Source organism: Heptranchias perlo, chromosome 7 (genome assembly GCF_035084215.1).
Source record: "Heptranchias perlo isolate sHepPer1 chromosome 7, sHepPer1.hap1, whole genome shotgun sequence".
Classification (NCBI taxonomy): Eukaryota; Metazoa; Chordata; class Chondrichthyes; order Hexanchiformes; family Hexanchidae; genus Heptranchias; species Heptranchias perlo.
This window is the reverse complement of record NC_090331.1, coordinates 21559031-21578271: the sequence shown is the minus strand read 5'-3', so window position 1 is coordinate 21578271 and position 19241 is coordinate 21559031. Positions and strand designations below refer to the sequence as shown.

General features: G+C 43.6%; 1 protein-coding gene and 1 long non-coding RNA gene across 3 annotated transcripts in view; one reads left to right on the top strand and one right to left on the bottom strand.

Moving 5' to 3' along the window:
• Positions 1-19241, bottom strand: part of LOC137323561 (uncharacterized) — a 180732-nt gene that overhangs the window by 50318 nt on the left and 111173 nt on the right. The gene's annotated exons all lie outside the window — the stretch shown is intronic.
• Positions 1-19241, top strand: part of lypd6 (LY6/PLAUR domain containing 6) — a 227070-nt gene that overhangs the window by 188468 nt on the left and 19361 nt on the right. For both annotated transcript variants that reach the window (XM_067987173.1, XM_067987172.1), the window contains exon 4: positions 17653-17751. In XM_067987173.1, the coding sequence (XP_067843274.1) occupies positions 17653-17751 (99 nt within the window). The remainder of the gene's footprint in view (positions 1-17652; positions 17752-19241) is intronic.

The following is a 19241-nucleotide window of genomic DNA, read 5'->3' as shown; positions in this document are numbered from 1 at the left end:
ACAATTTTGAGCATGCAACGACAAGCTTCGAAGAGTATTAGCCTTGGTTTTTTGTTTGCAGGCAGCAAGGTATTCTCGTTTCATTCGAATTTGCTCACAGGTTGTTTTTGATCATTTCCGTGTTGTTTGGGCAGATCAAAATACTTAATATGTGAGGGCAAATGATTAAAACTTTAACAGAGTGACATGAGCTTTGCTGCATTTGAAGTATTCTTTTGGAGGATGCAGCTGACTATTTCTGTACAGCAACCCTTGAGCTTTCATGTCGAACTGATTCTACCCTTGTGTAAAGTAGTGTGGGTTCCTGAATTATGGAATGAGAATTGCACTACAAGTCCCATTTTGGGGAATTTCATGGGATATGCAGTTGCTTGAAGTCTTTTTGGATGATTCTCTTTTCTCTGTTCCACTGATCTCTGCATTTTTGAAAATGGTGCTCTTTTTGTACAACATTAATACTCCAGAAATCACAGCACTTTCCCACCTAAAGTCCCCAATTATAGTCCAGCTATTATTACCTGCTGCCACACTTTTCTTCTTCAGTTGGGCAGCTAATTCTTCATTGGCCACTGGCAGTGCTGCTCTCATTCTGACTAATAGGATATATAAATGTGGTGTGACTAGTCCTGCCAGCTATTCACCTGATACGGAGCACTTCACCGATCCTATCACTCGGCCAGCAGAAAGGTTACAGCACAGAAGGAGGCCATTCGGCCCATCAAGTCCGTGCCGGCTCTATGCAAGAGCAATCCAGCTAGTCCCACTCCCCCGCCCTATCCCCGTAGACCTGCAAATTTTTTCCTTTCAAGTACTTATCCAGTTCCCTTTTGAAAGCCATGATTGAATCTGCCTCCACCACCCCCCGGCAGTGCATTCCAGATCATAACCACTCGCTGCGTAAAAAAGTTTTTCCTCATTTCACCTTTGGTTCTTTTGCCAATCACCTTAAATCTATGACCTCTGGTTCTTGACCCTTCTGCCAATGGGAACAATTTCTCTCTATCTATTCTGTCTAGACCCTTCATGATTTTAAATACCTCTATCAAATCTCCCCTCAACTTTCTCTGTTCTAAGGAGAACAACCCCAGCTTCTCCAGTCTATCCATATAACTAAAGTCCCTCATCCCTGGAATCTTTCCAGTAAATCTTTTCTGCACCCTCTCTAAGGCCTTCACGTCTTTTTAAAGTGTGGTGCCCAGAACTGGACACAATACTCCAGTTTTGGTCGAACCAGCGTTTTATAAAGGCTCATCATGACTGCCTTGCTTTTGTACTCTGTGCCTCTATTTATAAAGCCTATGATCCCGTATGCTTTTTTGACCGTTTTCTCAACCTGCCCTGCCACTTTCAATGATTTGTGCACATATTCTCCCAGATCTCTCTGTTCCCGTACCCCTTTTAGAATTGTGCCCTCTAGTTTATATTGCCTCTCCTTGTTCTTCCTACCGAAAAGTATCACTTCGCATTTTTCTGCGTTAAATTTCATCTGTCACGTGTCCGCCCATGCCACCAGCCTGTTTACATCCTCATGAAGTCTATCACTGTCCTCCTCACTGTTTACTACCCTTCCAAGTTTTGTGTCATCTGCAAATTTGGAAATTGTGCCCTGTACACCCAAGTCCAAGTCATTAATATATATCAAGAAAAGCAGTGGTCCTAGTACCGACCCCTGGGAAACACCATTATACACCTCCCTCCAATCCAAAAAACAACCGTTCACCACTATTCTCTGCTTCCTGTTACTTAGCCAATTTTGCTGTGCTGCTACTGCCCACTTTATTCCATGGGCTTCAATCTTGACGACAAGCCTATTATGCGGCAATTTATCAAAAGCCTTTTGAAAGTCCATATACACCACATCAACCACATTGCCCTCATCGACCCTCTCTGTTATCTCATCAAAAATCTCTATCAAGTTTGTTAAACACAATTTGCCTTTAACAAATCCGTGCTGGCTTTCCTTAATGAATCCACACTTGTCCAAATGACTGCTAATTCTGTCCCGGATTATTGTTTCTAAAAGTTTCCCCACCACCGAGGTTAAACTGACTGGCCTGTAGTTGTTGGGTTTATCCTTGCACCCTTTTTTGAACAAGGGTGTAACATTTGCAATTCTCCAGTCCTCTGTCCCCCATATCTAAGGATGTTTGGAAGATCCAGTACCTCCGTAATTTCTACCCTTACTTCCCTCAGCAACCTAAGATGCATCCCATCCGGACCGGGTGACTTATCTATTTTAAGTACAGCTAGCCTTTCTAGAACCTACTCTTCATCAATTATTAGCCCATCTAGTATCTCAACTACATCTTCCTTTACTGACACTCTGGCAGCATCTTCTTCCTTGGTAAAGACCGATGCAAAGTACTCATTTAGTACCTCGGCCATCCCCTCTGCCTCTATGAGTAGATCTCCTTTATGGTCCCTAATCGGCTCCACCTCTCCTCTTACTACCCGCTTACTGTTTACATGCCTATAGAAGACTTTTGGATTCCCTTTTATGTTTGCCACCAGTCTATTCTCATACTCTCTCTTTGCTCCTCTTATTTCCTTTTTCACTTCCCCTCTGAACTTTCTATATTCACCTTTTGAGTTTAAAGAAGCACTTACCATTGGGATTCAGTCTTGGTTTGAATTCAGAAATGGGAATTAACTGATGTCCTGCTAGAACCACTGAGTTGTCCCATTCATTAAAATTATTTGAAACGGGAAACAATAATTCTTCATGACAATTTATTTGGTCCCCTTTAAATGTTAATCTAAAGTGCTATATGTTAAATGTTACTGAAGAAAGAATTCTTTTTAAAAAAACATTTAAGTTTTTCCTTCATGCTTTACAAATGTTGTTCAGGGCCAGCTGGGGAACAGTTATAGAATTATAGAAGGAGACCTTTCAGCCCAGTGTGCCTGTGCCAGCTCTTTGAAAGAGCTATCCAATGAGTCCGACTCTCCCGCTCTTTCCCAATAGCCCTGCAATTTTTTCTTTTCAAGTATTTATCCAATTCCCTTTTGAAAGTTATTATTGAATCTACTTCCACCACCCTTTCAGGCAGTGCATTCCAGATCATTACAACTCGCTGTGCAAAGAAATTTCTCCTCATCTCCCGTCTGGTTCTTTTTGCCAATTACCTCAAATCTGTGTCTTCTGGTTACCGATCCTTCTGCCAGTAGAAACATGGTCATCCCTCCATTCCCTGAGGGAAGTGTTTTTTTAAAATACTTAGCTACAGTATGATTTGCACCTCTGGTATCCCCTATTCAGTGGAGCATGATCCTTTGTTGCATCACTGCAGGCACAGGTTCCCACCTCGCTGGGATTTGGGACAAGGTCATTAGCGTAGCAAAGCGGTGGATGGAAGTCCTGACCCTCTCTGCCCTGTCTCATTTCCACCCCCTCAAAAGGGTCGGTGGAATTTTTAGCCTATTATACTTGATATATGCCCAGTCATGTGAATGCTTCCCTTTGCTGCAACTTGCTCATCTTTGAAGGTTTCATATGCTTTACTTTACCAACTGTAATTGGGAGAATAAATGACAGCCAAATTCAGCATCATTGCTTTATAATTCTACTGTTCTTAGGCATTAAATTTATAGTAACTCTTTTTGGAAAAAGGGTAGGAGCATTTGTTTCTTTTTTGTAATGAAATATTTTTAAAGTGGTCTGCCCTGAAAGAATAATGCTAATTTATTGAGTGAGTTATTATTGGAAAGGCTCAGTGTTGGGGTTCTTATTTTACTTATGTCTCACTGACTCTTCAGGGACTATGCCCTTATGCCTCTGAAACCGTAATCCAGGGACCTCATTAATCTCTGTGAATGAGAGCCAGAAGAGCCTTTAACACAGCTGCACCAGCAAGTGTGTGAAGTGCTACAGTATCGTAGTATGCTTTGAAGTCCTGATGAAGAAAATTCCAAACCATCTCCGAGGAGCCCCAGCATTCCCTTATGCCATATCAGACCTGGGATCAGTTAACATAATACAACAGACTGCATTCAAACAAAATGCCCTTGGCTTCTTTTTACTGAATATTTCCTTTTTTTCCCCATACATCCATCTTGATGATTGCTTCCTGTATGGGGGTGTAATTGTCCTTCAATTTTTTTGCAATGGGCCATGGGACGTGAGACAAAGGTTCAATTAAGATAATGGAATAGGCCCAGATTCAAAGGTCTATAAAACTATTGTATTACCTACTTAATTACAGTTGGATGGATGGTCATATTTAAAGTCTGCCAGTATCAGATTTGTTAGTAAAGCCTCAAAGCTAATGTCATAATGATTTTGAGTGTTGATGTTTACTTTCAACATAGCTGAAATAATGATGGTTCTTGCCATCTAGGGAGGCTGGTGAGGTGGTGTCAGTTTAGAATAGGCTAACCTTGGGCTCCCTTTTTAAATTATGTCATAATATCAGGTGAGTGTTTACTGAGAGAAATGGAACAATCCAATATGGCAGTGAACTATAATCCATCAAGTCTACTCTTGGTATTATTGTAAGGACACCGAAGACTTGCAGGCTTTCACCACATGGGGAGCAAAGGCAAGAGAGGGCATTGCAGTGCCTGCCAAGGTTCAAATATGCACAGTGTAGGCTCACACATGAAGGATGGTCACTAGGCGAGGTGACATTAGCAACCATGGAACTGTACCCAGCTGAAGTCATTGCCTTCAAGACAGGATGACAGAAAACCAGAAAAATTGGTATTCCATGTAGAACGTTTTATAATGAAATTCAACTCTTGCTGAATCTCAAAAATATTGTTGATTTTTTTCCCCGTTGGCAGAAACTTAGCCCTATTGTGCCATGCTTTGAATTAAACAGCAGTGGAGAAAGGAAATAATCCTACTGGGATTAAACCAAAATTCAGTGTGTTTTTGGGTTTCATTGGCAAGTGTTCGTTGCCCCAAAGAGAGATTGATTTAGTATCCCATTAGTTATATACTTTTTAAATAAACCAATGCAAAATTCTTTTTAATGGGGTGCTGTCTTAATGAAAAAACGTTTGGCAAATATTTTTATCTCTGGGAAGAAGAACCATGCCTCATCATTGTCAAAATGAGATCACATGCGAGTGACACCATGATCTGTTCCATCACCATGGGCTCAATTTTCAAACAGAGCTGGGAATGGGGCGGGAGGGTCAATTTGAGGTCGGGAAACCCATTAGTACTGGTTTCCCGGATGTCCGTACGATTTTGACGTAAGGACGTCTTTTATTATTTTTTGTCGGCTTCCCGTCCGACTGACCGGCCTGATTGACAGTCTGGTCTCAGTTGGACGAGAGACCAGCCAGGGAGAGGACGTCTGCAGGTAAGTCTTTGTTTGCATGGATGGGGGGAGGGATGGGGGGCATGGGTGGTCACAGGGGTCGTGAGTCATGGGGGATGGGATGGGGTTCAGTCACTGGGGGGGGGGTGGGGGTGGGATCAAGGGTCATCGGGCAGGTCCGCAATCGTTGAGGCGGGGGGTCGGAGGATCGGGGTCGGAGGATCAGGGTTGGAGGAACGGGGTCGGAGGGGGAGGATCGGGGTCGGGGGTCCGTGATCGGGGAGGGGTGGGGTGTGGGTCGGTGCAGGTAGGCTTGTTGAGCCTGGGGGAAGCACTCCTGCTCCTCCGGGCCCACAAGCTGTGCCTTTCTAGGCATTTACCTGCAGTCTCAGGCCTTCTCGCCTCCTTTCACGAGGCATAAAACAGAAGGCCTGGGAATCCCGGCCCCCCGGGGTTGAAATGGGGAATTAGTTAAAAATGGAGGCCCAAGGCCTCCTTAAAAGGTTTTAAGGCCCGCCTCCTGGGAGCGGGTTGGTAGCCCGCCCCTCGTCCCGCCTCCATGAAAACCGGAAATGGGCGGGTTGGGAGCGGTTCTGAAATGGTGGCAATTTTCAATGCCCCCCACCCCCAACCCATCCGTTTTTTACCTTAAAAATCAAGCCCCATCTATTTTATAGTATCACGTTGGCAAACAAATGAAAATGGCTTGCCAAATAATTATTCAGAAACAATTTTCCTTTAAGATAAATGTGATTGGAATTTGTCTCTAGATACTGACACACCATTCAACAGAATACAATGAATGTCGCTTCTTCATATGAATAATGTAATACCTTGGATAATGAGTCTCCTGCAGTGGCTGTTTTTAGTAAAATCATGAAACGGCCACCAACATTCTCCTCTCCAAAAACTGCCTGTCCTGAGCCCATCCCTGCCGTATATAAACCGAGGCAGGTGGGTGTGACCAGGCAATCCCCACAATTTTCCCCCCAACTCTAGAGGTTGCCTGTGAATAGTGCAGCTTTCCTTTCACCCAGTTAATGACACACAGAGAGGGCACGATCGATAAGGGAGACGAGTCATGCGTCTGTCATTCTCATGGGATTGCACATGAAGAGGGAGTAGTGCCTTCACTTACCTAGGCCAAGCCAGTAAACCACTTTCTGCACCATGTGCCAGTTCATGGTGTTGTGCTCGCTGCCTCTATCACCTCCCACCCTAATGTTGGTACCACACTCTTATGGGGTTTCCTTGTTCTCGGTCTCCAGGAGTCCTTCCCTCAGTTCAGAGACTAGAATATCCACAGATGCAACAGGAGACGTAATGGGGATAATTTTGACTTTGTGCGATAATGTAAAACAGGCGATATCGAATCAATCACCCGTTATACTTCTCTCCTGATTTTAATTTCTGTCGACTTCAGTGGAAATGAAAATCGCGAGAGTTGTATAGCGGCCATTTTACACAGTCGCACAAAGTCAAAATTATCCCCAGTGTCTCTTCCTGCTGCCTGCACCCCTCCCTCGAGGATGCGCCTCCTTCAGTCATTCTTGCAGCCTTTCACTTCCTTTGGTTCTAGAACTGACAAAAAGCATGTAGCCTATTAATCAGCTGTAACACAACTTGCCCTCCCTCCCCCACCAGTGGCAGCAGTCAGGCTGCACAGTTGTAAACCCACCCTACAGACATATTGAGGGGCACCCCAGGAAAGTGTAGCGGGATAGTGGCAAAGTCTCATCCTGCCACTAATCCACCAATTAGGGTTGGCAACACTGGTTGGACTTATTCCCAGAGGTTTCATCACATGTCCTCCAATCATCTTGATCAAACAGTCTTTTTTTTACCGATCTCCAATATTTTAATAACTAATAGAGGGAAGTATCCAAAGGAAATGAAAATAAAACTCACAGTTTTTTAAAAAATGCCCCTATGATTTTTCCAGGAGATTGAGCCTTAATTCCTGGAGACTCCAGGACAATCCTGGAGAATTGATAACCCTACCACCAACTCTGAGTCATTTTGTCTCATGCTTCAAAGGTCTGTTTTTTTCCCCTTTTCCTCTAGATGGACCAATGAATATTTCCAGTATCAGAGACCTACATTAAAATTTATTAAATTTACTGCCATTTAAATGAAATTCTGACTAACATGAAATGTAATCTTAATTGATCCTATTTCTCTTACAATTTAAGTTGGCTGCACCTTGTGTGTGTGTGTGTGTGTGTGTGTGTGTGTCTATGTGTGTGTGTTTTAAATACAAGATACAGAGAGTGTCTTAACTTCAATTTTGTTTTCTTGGAACTTGTTGCTATAATGAGTGCCTCTACAATACAATCTCAGAAATGTCTGTTCTTTTGCTTTGAAAAATATACCGACAAATGTCATGGAGAACAACAGCTGCCCTTAGATGTTTAATCAATTTTGGCTGGATCGTTCTCCATTTAATTCATCCTGCTTTATGCCAACACCGTGACATGCTTTCCCAGCATTTTTCATTGATGGCAAATCCCAGTTTTATGATTATATGGACTTTATAGCCCATTAAAATAGGGCAGCGATAAGTAACCCTGCTCCAAATGATCCTGACCTCTAGTCCCCTGATAAACACTTTGGGGTCGATTTTGCAATGGTGGTGGGTTGGCAATGGGGGGTGAAGTTGTGCATGGCAAACCCGCATAAACAAAACTTGATTGACAGGCTGGCTGCCGTCAGGAGCTGCAACGCGACCGGGGGGGGGGGGCGCGAGAAAGAGAGAGAGCGAGACGCATCCAGTGCTGGAACGGAAGATCGGGGGGGGTGGGGGGGAGATTGGAAGATTGGGGGGGGAAGGGGGGGAAGATCACGGGGGGGTGAGGGGGACATTAGGAGGACATCGGGGGGGAGGGGGGACATCGGAAGGGTGAAGAGGGGGACATCGGGGGGGGTGAAGAAGGGGACATTGGGAGGACATCGGGGGGGTGAAGAGTGGACATCAGAGAGGGAGACATCGGAGTAGGGTGAAAAGGTAGGTTGATTTTATGTTCTAACGTCCTTCTATGGTTTTTGATGTAATTTATTTCATTTCTTTTTCCCTGATCCGGTCCTTCACTCCTGGTGTCACCAGGTGTGAATCAGAAGCGGTGGGCAAGCGGCCCAGGTAAGTTAAAAATCGTTACAATCACTTAATCTGTCACAAGTAACGTGCCTTAAGTACCTCAATGAGGTACATTTAGCTGTTTAACTGTCATCCCGCCAGCTTTAATTGCTGGTGGGACGCCTAGTTTCAGGTCGCCTGCGGCACACGGGTGGGTCCCTGGGAAACTCGGAAGTCAGCGGGTTGAAGATTCCAATTGGCCTGTTGGGCCAGCAGAAGCACGGTGGAACGGGCAGTAAGTCTGCTCAAGTGAAAAGGCCTGGACCTCAGTCCAAAATGACTGGAATGAGGTCATTTGCATATTTGGGGTGGACGCATTGCGCCAGTAAGTGGGCATCAGCAGCGCTGCCCAATCATTCAGCAACACAAAAGTGCTTTTTTAAAATCTCCTGATGCCAATGGAGCCAGCAGGCCATTTTTTGAAGGTTATCAATTTTTAAAGTTTTAAAAATTGTATTCCTAGAATACTGTGAACATAGAAATACTCCTTGGGCCAATATCCAACAAGCGCAACATGCCCAGAACACCAGAAAAATATTCAAATGAGCTGGCCTTGCGTTATCGGGTGAAGTCAGCTCATTGCAGCACTGGCGTATGAAGCACTTGAACAGCATCAGTACTGGTGGTGCTGCACGGGGTGGGGTGGGGGGGTGGCATTATTGCTTGCCCCCTCCCTGACTTCATATATTAGTGGTTTGCAATCTTCAACATTCATAAATCTTGGAGCTTTAGTCTTGTAAATGTTATTTAGTAATATAATTTACCAAGGAGATTGAGTGGTGGAAGAGCTGAGATACTGAGTGCGATTTACAGGTTACCAGACCTACTGCAATGAAACAGTTTTGCTTCCTAAGAGATTGTCAGGGATTTCCCGCTATGAACACGTTAGCTGGGTGAACCTTTGCTTAACTTTTGGCACGGATGCTTTACTTATCACGGCCATTCCACTGCTATATTAGCTTTCCCTTGGACCTACAGCTGTCAGGCATAATGCAAGGCAAAGGGATCAACCAGCTTATAGTCTACTTACTACAGAGACAAGCATTGAGTAACATGGCTCTCGCTTCACACAGTACTGTTTGGCTCATACTTTCCCATAACACAGTCAATCCTTCCAGAGCCTACTGTAAAACAGAGATGCTTCATTTCTACATTGATTACTGCTCTGCAGCACTTTAGTTCGCACATGTGAAATACACTTTGGATTGCTGTGCAAACCAATAAAAAAAATGAAAAATTATATGACTCTTTGTAGGCATATGTGAATTGAAAGTTCACTGATCAAAACAGTAAATTTTAGCTTTTATTCAGCAGACTAAATGATGCATAGAGCCCAACTATATATATATGATGAGATTAATTTTTTAAAGGTTCAAGAATTCTTCCATCCTCAGATGGGTATAAATAATGCAAGACATAATTAACAGGAATTTACTGTCCTTAGTGATATCATCACTCATAATGAAAGTACAATAATGTCAGCATGACCTGGATTATTAAGGGCAGCAACGTAGACTGCACATAAACTAATCGTAGTAGTGAGGAACTTCTCAACTTGAACAGAATTTTAATGTTGTATTACTCGACTTGTTTCCTTTTCTGATTTCCCCCCCCCACCAACATCTCTCATGACGACAGAGACTCTTGTTCCATAAGAAATGTTGGTTCTCCAATACCTCGTCCAAGTGGCTATTCTACATATGAGAGTCTGGACAGTGAGTGTCAGCAGGCTGTTTGACTGTGGAGAACATCACTGAGCTGACTCCGTCTCCACCAAACACAAACATTTCAATAGGGGTCACTTGATAGGAATCAGGAATAGGAACCCCGGCTGATTTCTCTCCTCCCCCTCTCCCCCCGCCACCGGTAGTTCAGGGATACTGAGGCTAATTACAGTCCTCCTATCACAGTCCCAGCAGAGTTGAGCTGACTCCATACAACTTAGGATTGACTCTGAGATCTTACTGTGAAACTATGTAATATTGAAAACATCCCTTTTGCTGGAGAACGAGCTTGTTTACTCCTTAAGATGCCAGAAGCAGTGATGTCATACTTAATACCTGATGCATGCTGTTGAAGTTAGATAAGAGATTAATGGTGTTAGAGTAACCCCCTGGGAATCATTAATATTAATTGGGTTAATCACGCTATTACAAATGGGATGTCACAGCAAAGCAAATGCAGTACCAAATAACCATTAACTATGACATCATGTGTTTTGGTGGGACAATTACATACAAATAAACAACATTAAGATTAATCATTTCAGAAAGGCCAATGTCATGCCAGACATTTGAGTGTAATTTGCCATTCCTTGTTCCTATATTTAAAAACAGGTTTGATCAGAGACTAAGGAATGTTTCCATTTTAATCTATGATCTAGATGACTGCTGACCACTGCTTGGCTTCTTCTATTAAACTGTAACGTTTTAAAGGTTTAAAATAGTCAATTATTTTTATTATCGGATTTACACTTTTTCTTGGCTGTCACTCAAACCGTTCTAACACTGGGGTCTATGTTATGACTTGTTGAACGCAGTGTCTTGAGGAGCATGACTCACGTTGATGAGGCAATGGATATAATTGTTTTTAATGCTCAGTTTAAAGTTCGTATCTTCCGTTACTATGCAACAAGCGTGTATTACAACAGTGACAACACTGCAAAAAAAAAGTACTTCATTGGCTGTAAAGCGCTTTGGAACGTCCTGAGGTCATGAAAGGCGATGTATAAGTGCAAGTCTTCCTTCTAGTGTACCACAAGTCTGGTATTTGCAAAGGACAAAGGATTGCAGATGAAAGGCTTTTAGATCTCAACAGCACAATAATAATCATGATCAAATATTTTACATTACATCAGTGCTGGTGCTGCCCCTATCCTTAGCACAAATGCAGTGCAAACACTTTGGGAACAAAAATGTGTTCCGTCCTGCCCCCTGCCCCCACCCCCACTCACTGTACCAGCCTCTATTTTAAATGTATCTGCAGTAGACTGCTGTATAGATTTTTTTCAACTAGGTGAATTAATGCTCTCTAATAAATGCTGCACCAGACTCCTGATGTAGCCCTGAATTGGACTCCAACTAGCCTCTCGACTTTGCTCCAACTCTCGCTGGCCTCCCAACATGACCACAACTCCTACTGGGCCTCTGGGGTCTCAACACAGCCCTAACTCTCACTGACCTCCTCGTACGCCCCCAATTCCCAGTACCATCGAGCAGTGACAACCCTGCATTAAATTAGTTTTCTTTTTGGAAAGATTCCCTTCATAGTTTTCAGAAAGAAGTTTTTTCATGATTGGATAGTATTCTCATGAAACTTTAACCTGTATCATTCAAATTAGCCTATAGGAGTGAGAATGAGATTGAGAAGATACTGTCCAATCAGAATTAAGAACATCCAAAGGAACATTTCAACTTTTGTGAATGATTTATAAAAATGTCAAATTTAGGAGGAATCAGTTTTTAAAAAAAACTTGGAACCGTTTTTCTTACTATAAAAATTAAGACCAACGTTCCTTCCTCTCCCCTATGTATGTTTTAAAAGTGGAATCTTCCACTGTCATTGTTGTAGATATCTATCTATCTATCTATCGACTTATCTATCTACCAATCTATCTATCGACCTATCATCTCCAGTGGCATTGCTTACAGGTAGTCAGTGCTTTTTGCCTTGGCAACTGCTGCACTGGACTCCCCCGAATTCACGCCCTTCACCACCGGCGCACAGTGGCTGCAGTGTGCACCATCCACAGGATGCACTGCAGCAACTCGCCAAGGCTTCTTCGACAGCACCTCCCAAACCCGCGACCTCTACCACCTAGAAGGACAAGAGCAGCAGGTACATGGGAACAACACCACCTGCACGTTCCCCTCCAAGTCACACACCATCCCGACTTGGAAATATATCGCCGTTCCTTCATCGTCGCTGGGTCAAAATCCTGGAACTCCTTTCCTAACAGCACTGTGGGAGAACCTTCACCACACGGACTGCAGCGGTTCAAGAAGGTGGCTCACCACCACCTTCTCAAGGGCAATTAGGGATGGGCAATAAATGCCGGCCTCGCCAGCGACGCCCACATCCCATGAACGAATAAAAAAAAACGAACATCTCAACTTTGCTCCAACCTGCTGGCCTCCCAAAATGACCTTGACTCTTGTAGACCCCCTAATGTGATTCTGACACAGCCCTTAATCCCACTGGCCTCCTCATGTGGCCCCACTGGAGTATTGCTACTCTCGAGCAGTAACAATCCTGCATTAAACTGCTAGTTTAGGAAATGAAGTATGTCCCTGAAGGGTGGGATAGGCCTGTGTGGGGGTGAAGCTTATACTGGGATATTCTAATGCAATGGGTAAGTTTCTGGGCAAGTTTAGTATTTAGAAAAAAAAGAATTATGTACTTTTTATGTATTTATTACAATGTAAATTTATTTTTTAGGAGTGTATATTGCAATGGGGCAGAAAGGCACATGGCTGCCAAAACCACTTTGAACAATTATTTGACCGACTTGATTGATAGACTACCACTGTATATTCATTTTTAAATTGTTTCTTAAGTTAGTGATCACTCTCAGTTTGGTCACAGTGAATTAATGATTTAGAAATTATTTTGTAAAATTATTTGCAACACTTCTGCAGCACAAACACTTTTAATGAGCAAAATTTGTAGAAAAATTAAATGTTTGGAGAAGTCAGCACACAAACTAATTAAATAATTACTGAAAGTAGAACCTTTTTGTTTTTGTCTCAAATATTTATATTTATAGAATGCTCTGATGTTGAGGATAGAGAGCTAAAAATACAATGCCAGAGTGACCTTCATCGAATCTGCATCTGTATCCTGTAATAATCCACCAGAAATAGGCTGGATTCCTTTGTCAAAGGAACCTTAGTTCATCTTTCACTATGGGACACTGTTAATAATAACTGTGCTGGAAATGAGTAAGTAGCCTTGCTCAGATGATAGGATCTGTCAAATCGTTATTCTGTCTGTAGGATCACACTCGTTTTGAATTGACAGTTTTAAGTGGTATACACACATGACAATTTCCATATTCTCCAAGTTCCTTCAAACCCTTCCAATTTTACATTTCTACACTGTCCTAATGGGCCCGATGTTAGCAGGGCTGCGGGTTCTCGGCGGGGGGGCTATCGGGCGCGTGGGTAACGCGCCCGGTGAAATTAGTCAGTTTCCCGCGCGATCGTAGCAGACAATTCACTAATTGGAGCCACTTACCTGCTCCTCCGGGTTCCCCAAAGCTGATCTGCGCGTCGGGCGGGCTGCGCATGCGCAGTAAGATCTGTCAGCTGGAGGCGCTCTAGTTAAAGGGGCAGTCTGCTCCCAGTTTAATGATGCCTCACTCCAGGTATCAATACATGGGTTGAGGAGGACGGGGAGGACCGAGATCTTCCTCCCGGCGGGCGGGAGGAAGCGGCCTGGCTCGAGGTGGCAGAGGAGGTCACCAGCGCCACCAACATATTGCCCACCTGCATACAGTGCAGGAGGCGCTCCAATGACCTCAGTAGGTCAGCCGAAGTGAGTACACGTAGTCTTTCCCCTACACTCCGTCTGCCACATCACTGCCCCCACCCCACTTCGGCACTGCCAACACTACTCTGTCACATCACCCCTCATACCCACTCAAACCTCATCCTCATCTTACCTGCACCTACTCACCTCGCCAGTACTGACCCCGCCACTACCACTCAACCCAATCCTCATACAATCTCATGGCTCTATCTCATACCCTCTCATGCATCTCTTTCACGGCCAGCCTCACTCAACCTGCCACTACCTGTGCTGCAGCCACAGGGCATGCATCACATATGTGCAGTAGGCAGCGTAAGGCAAACGTGTTGTGAGCATGAAGGGGATGCACAAGGGTGTTTGAGGGTTTGTCATGGGTGTTACTTATATTGAATTTCTGAACAACTCACATTACATATTATATTGGCACCACTACTGCCATGTCTTTGCGAATCCTGTCTGGTTTGTGCAATAATGCCCGCTCCTGAGGATCACTATGAGGACCCACAACTGATGCCACCCATTGTGTCACTGCAGAGTGGGTGTAGGTGTATTTGCAGGGCTCTTCTGCGCAGATGACTGGGAGACATCGGCGATGTCCCCGGTTGCACCCTGGAAGGATGTGGAGGAGAAGTTGTTGAGGGCAGTGGTGACTTTGACAGCGACAGGTAAGAAGATGGTGCTCGGGTCAGGCAGGAGCAGCTCGGCATGAAAGAGGCTGCAGATGTCCACGACTACATGTCGAGTGACTCTGAGCCTCCGTGTGCACTGCTGCTCAGAGAGGTCCAGGAAGCTGAGCCTCGGTCTGTGGACCCTGTGGCGAGGGTAGTGCCCTCTGCGACGCATCTCTCTCTGCGGTAGCCCTCCCTCCTGCTGTGCAGGTGGATGTGTCACAGCACTCTATTGTGGAGCTCCACGTGTCAGAGGCGGACAGCGTGGATGGCGAGGCTGGTGAGGCTGGTGATGCTGTTCGCCCTCCGAGGAGGTCATGACTGCAGCTACGGCGGCCCCCATCCGGAAGATGTACATCTGAGGGGGTCCGCAAGGTAGGTACATGTCTCTGGACCCCGGGGTAAGTGTGCAAGTTGGTGACTTTGACTGTCAGGAGGAGGGTGGTGGAGGCCAAACTTTGTCCCAAGTGACAGAGTGGCCTCCTGCAATGGGTGAGGGTCTCCCCCCACTACCTGTCAAATGGACCTTTGCAGCTGCCACAGGCTGACAGCTGCAACACGTCCATTTGACCTGGGAGTGTTTCCCCCAGTGTGGGAAACGGTCCCACTTTGTTCTAAAATCCCACATAATCCCTTAATCAGGTCAGTTAATGACCTGAAATACCTAAATAAATACTGTCAAGTGGCATCCCGCTGGCTTTAATTGCCTGTTGGATTCGCACCAGCGGGGGCTGCGTGCGCACGCCGGCGCGTCCGTGGGGAACCTGGAAGTGGGCGGGATCGAGACGGGATCCGGTCCCGCTCCGGGATTCCCCGATTTTCGGGGCCCCCCCGCTGAGAACGCACCCGATAGCGGGTGCTAAAATTACCCCCAATGTCTCCTTCTTTGGCTCGATGTCAGTTTTTTTTGTCTGATTACGCTCCTCTGAAGAGCCTTGGGACATTTTTACTATGTTAAAGGTGCTATATAAATGCAAGTTCTGGCTGTTGTTTCTCTTGGTTAAAAAAAATCTTTACTATTAGAAAGACTTAAAACATTTTGAATTCAATTACAATTTAGAACAACAAATTTGTTCATGACAATTTAAAATTTACAACTAAAAATACAATTTGGAGTCCCTAGCGTTAGGAGGATGCCAAATGATATCATTATTGGAATTGTGCAAGCTTGATTTAGGCGACAGTAGCAGAAGCTCGCAGCTGCAGTGATGGTGGATGAGTTAACATTGTTAATGATAAACAGCACCCTGTATTTTAAACCAGAAAAGGTTAAACTGTACTCGCTAATGTCTTTTTACTTTTGTTGCTATTGGTAGCATGCAGTGTGATATCCAATATGTTGGAAATGTTGCTTAAAGAGTGCTCCAGGATCCTTACATAATGTTCAATTGACAAAGAGGTGATTCAAATGTTTTGCCTATCTGCGCAACTAGTGAGAACAGGATCAAATTACTCTGGGTCTTCTCTTGCTACCATTTGGACAGATGTAAGGAATCTTACAACACCAGGTTATAGTCCAACAGTTTTATTTGAAAGTGAGTGAGTGAAGGGTTTTAAAATCGCATAGTATATATTAAAACCCTTCACTCACCTGACGAAGGAGGTAAGCTCCGAAAGCTTGTGATTTTCAAATAAAACTGTTGGACTATAACCTGGTGTTGTAAGATTCCTTACATCTGTCCACCCCAGTCCATCTCCACATCACGGCTACCATTTGGAAGCCATGAGTTCCTGGTCTGCCCCGTCCCATCTATGGGAGTTCATGAGAAGAAAAGCTGGGAGTGATAAAGAATTAAAATTGTACAGAAGTTTATTATTTGATAGTGATCTGATGTAAGTAATGATATATTGTTAATTCATTTTAATATATTTTCATTAAACAAGGGTAATGTGATGAGAATACATGTTTGATTTTGATTTATGCCCTAAGAAAAGATGAGCGTTGGGAGCATTTTCTTAAAGATTTACTCATTTGGTGACACTCTAAAGACACTTTTGTGATGTAGACTTTCACCCATAGAGATTTGGATTGGAACAGGGCAAATTACTCTTACTTAAAACCTTTACAACTGACAAAACAAGGGAAGTTTCATCTTGTCAGTCCTGGTTGGGTGCAAATGCAGGTCTTGGATGTGAAAGGACAGCATTCTTTGTCACCCAGTTCCTGAAATCAGAACCCATTTTGGTATCTGATGTTTAAATGAACTATATGCAGTTAATCATATGATTATCAATTTGCTCGTGCCACCATATGACACCACATAATTGCTATTCATTAACCATAAGCTTTAATGGAACTTTCTAAGCCTAATTTCAACCAACTGTAGAAAGCTACAGCTCATATTTCCAATCGGAGTGATGTCCTCGACAATTAACTTGTGACACATGCAAATTAATTCACCATTTTGTTCCAAGATCATGTAATAAAGAAGGGCCACCTCAGTTTGTTTTCCATTGTCTCATTATGTAACCAACAACACACGTACAGTACTGTAGAGAATACTAATGTGAATTGAATAATCTAAAGCATGTTGGACTTTGGCCTTGGCAGCTTTCTCAACATTGAAGAAGTAAATACATAAAACATGTTTTTAAAAATCTCATTATAAATTATGGCTACATACAAAAAGAATGAGTAATGTTTATTGCTCCTCTCTCTGGGGAATACAATGACAGTTATCACCATTTAAATCTGTAGTTTGAAGAATCCAAAGGACAGTACAGTCAAGAAATGTGTCCATTTTAAACGATCGCAGCCATTTGCCCATTCAATTCGACGGGATGAACTAGTGCTGCTTTCAGTTCGTTCTGTTCTGAAATCTGTCATTATTTGACTTTCAAAAATCCATTACTAGAACTTTAATTCTGCAAAATCAGATTTCAAACCACTGATCTGAAGACAAAAATATTGGCAGCTGAGCCTGTGTGCACCTTTGTGCCACTCTCTTTACAACATTTTCCTGCTATATTTTGCTGCTGTTTGTAGCTAATGCATCAGTTGGCAAATACTATTACCAGAACATCCTAGAAATAGTATATGTTTGTTCTTTTGCAGCAACACCCTATCCCGGTGGCTTCAAATGTTTTACGTGTGAAAATGCAGCAGATAATTACGAGTGCAACCGCTGGGCTCCAGACATCTACTGCCCAAGAGGTATGTCCAAACTGCGGAGTACTGCTATCATTAAGTATACCACCTCGACATGGCACAGTGTATTTTGCTGCAGCACTTATTTAACCATGATTCGCACACTAGGCACTCCCCTGCAATGCAGTCCACATCAACTTTATTACCAGGGTGGAGTTGGGTTCCACTAACAACAAAGGAGATTCAACACGAGAGAAGAGACTTTAGTAAGGATCTTGTGCAAGCAAGTGAAAAACTGTATGCGTAAATAGATTAGAGAAATATGTCACTAGTACCCAGGTCCTAAAGAGTTGTTTACCTCCCCGATGTGAACCTTTACCTCTTGCAGTAACTAGCAGACTCCCCTATTTACTATACACAAATGTGTTGACAATGTGCCAGAACTCCCTCCCAACAATAGAGATGCATTCACACCTGATGTCACTTGCCAGGTCTCGCACATCCTTTATGAGAGGAATGCGACTGTTCATTTGACTGCTCAGGAATGTGATCATTCACTGCAGGGAAATTAAAAACAATAATTCACTGCCGCAGATCGCTGCTTAACAGTCCGATCTATGACAAATATTCCAGAATGCATTTTAACAGCCAACACAATGAACCCATGGAGTAAATGGAATGCCATATATTTGCTTTTTACAGGTCAAGTTTTTCTGACTTTGGTGTTTGTCATAGTTGAATATCAAGGTCAGGCAAAAGATGAATATAAACAACTAGTGAAAACATCCTATTCTTATCACGGTTTGTGCAGGTCCTAATTTGAAATGCGAAAATAAGATATTTCCTTAAAAAACACAGATACACAATGCTTAACCTTTTGACTGTTAGCATCTCCAAAATATCTCGTCATTTTTTTTCCATATAACTCATTGAGTATTTGAGTCATATAGGCCAGGAAAGCTCCATCCCTTGTCTGTGAGAATTAGGTGATCTCTGCTGGGAGGGCAGCAGGGGCACTGCAATTGGCCTCAATGTCCAGGCTCAGAGAGGGAAAAATCGGCCTTGCGATTGTTATCTAGTGGACTCCCACATGCGCGTGTATAGATGCAGAGGATGGAAATGAGGACAGGCTCAGGTGTGGCTGTGATTTTGATCCATTATCCTATATGGAAGGAAGATCGAGCAGGATTTGTTATCAGTGTGCGATCCTTCCTCCCCCCCTCCTCAATTTTCCTCTATGTGCTGTGCCCTAGCAATCCAATAGGCCCAGGTGCAAGAACAGGAAAGCCTACTCCAATATCCCAATGAATGAAATGGTACATGGCATGTCAGACCCTGCATCACTTTATCTATTCTGAATCTATTTCATTTCTTTCACTTTTCCTGCATCGGACACCATTCTGCAGAAAATAACATTTTGTGATACAGTATATGAGTAATTTGAGACATGGCATGTGGTAAGTGTAGCATGCTTGGGAGGAACAGGTGACTTAGGACCAATGGTCCCTCTAATTTTTTTCGGCCATGTGCGGAATGAATTTGGCTTTGTGCACCGA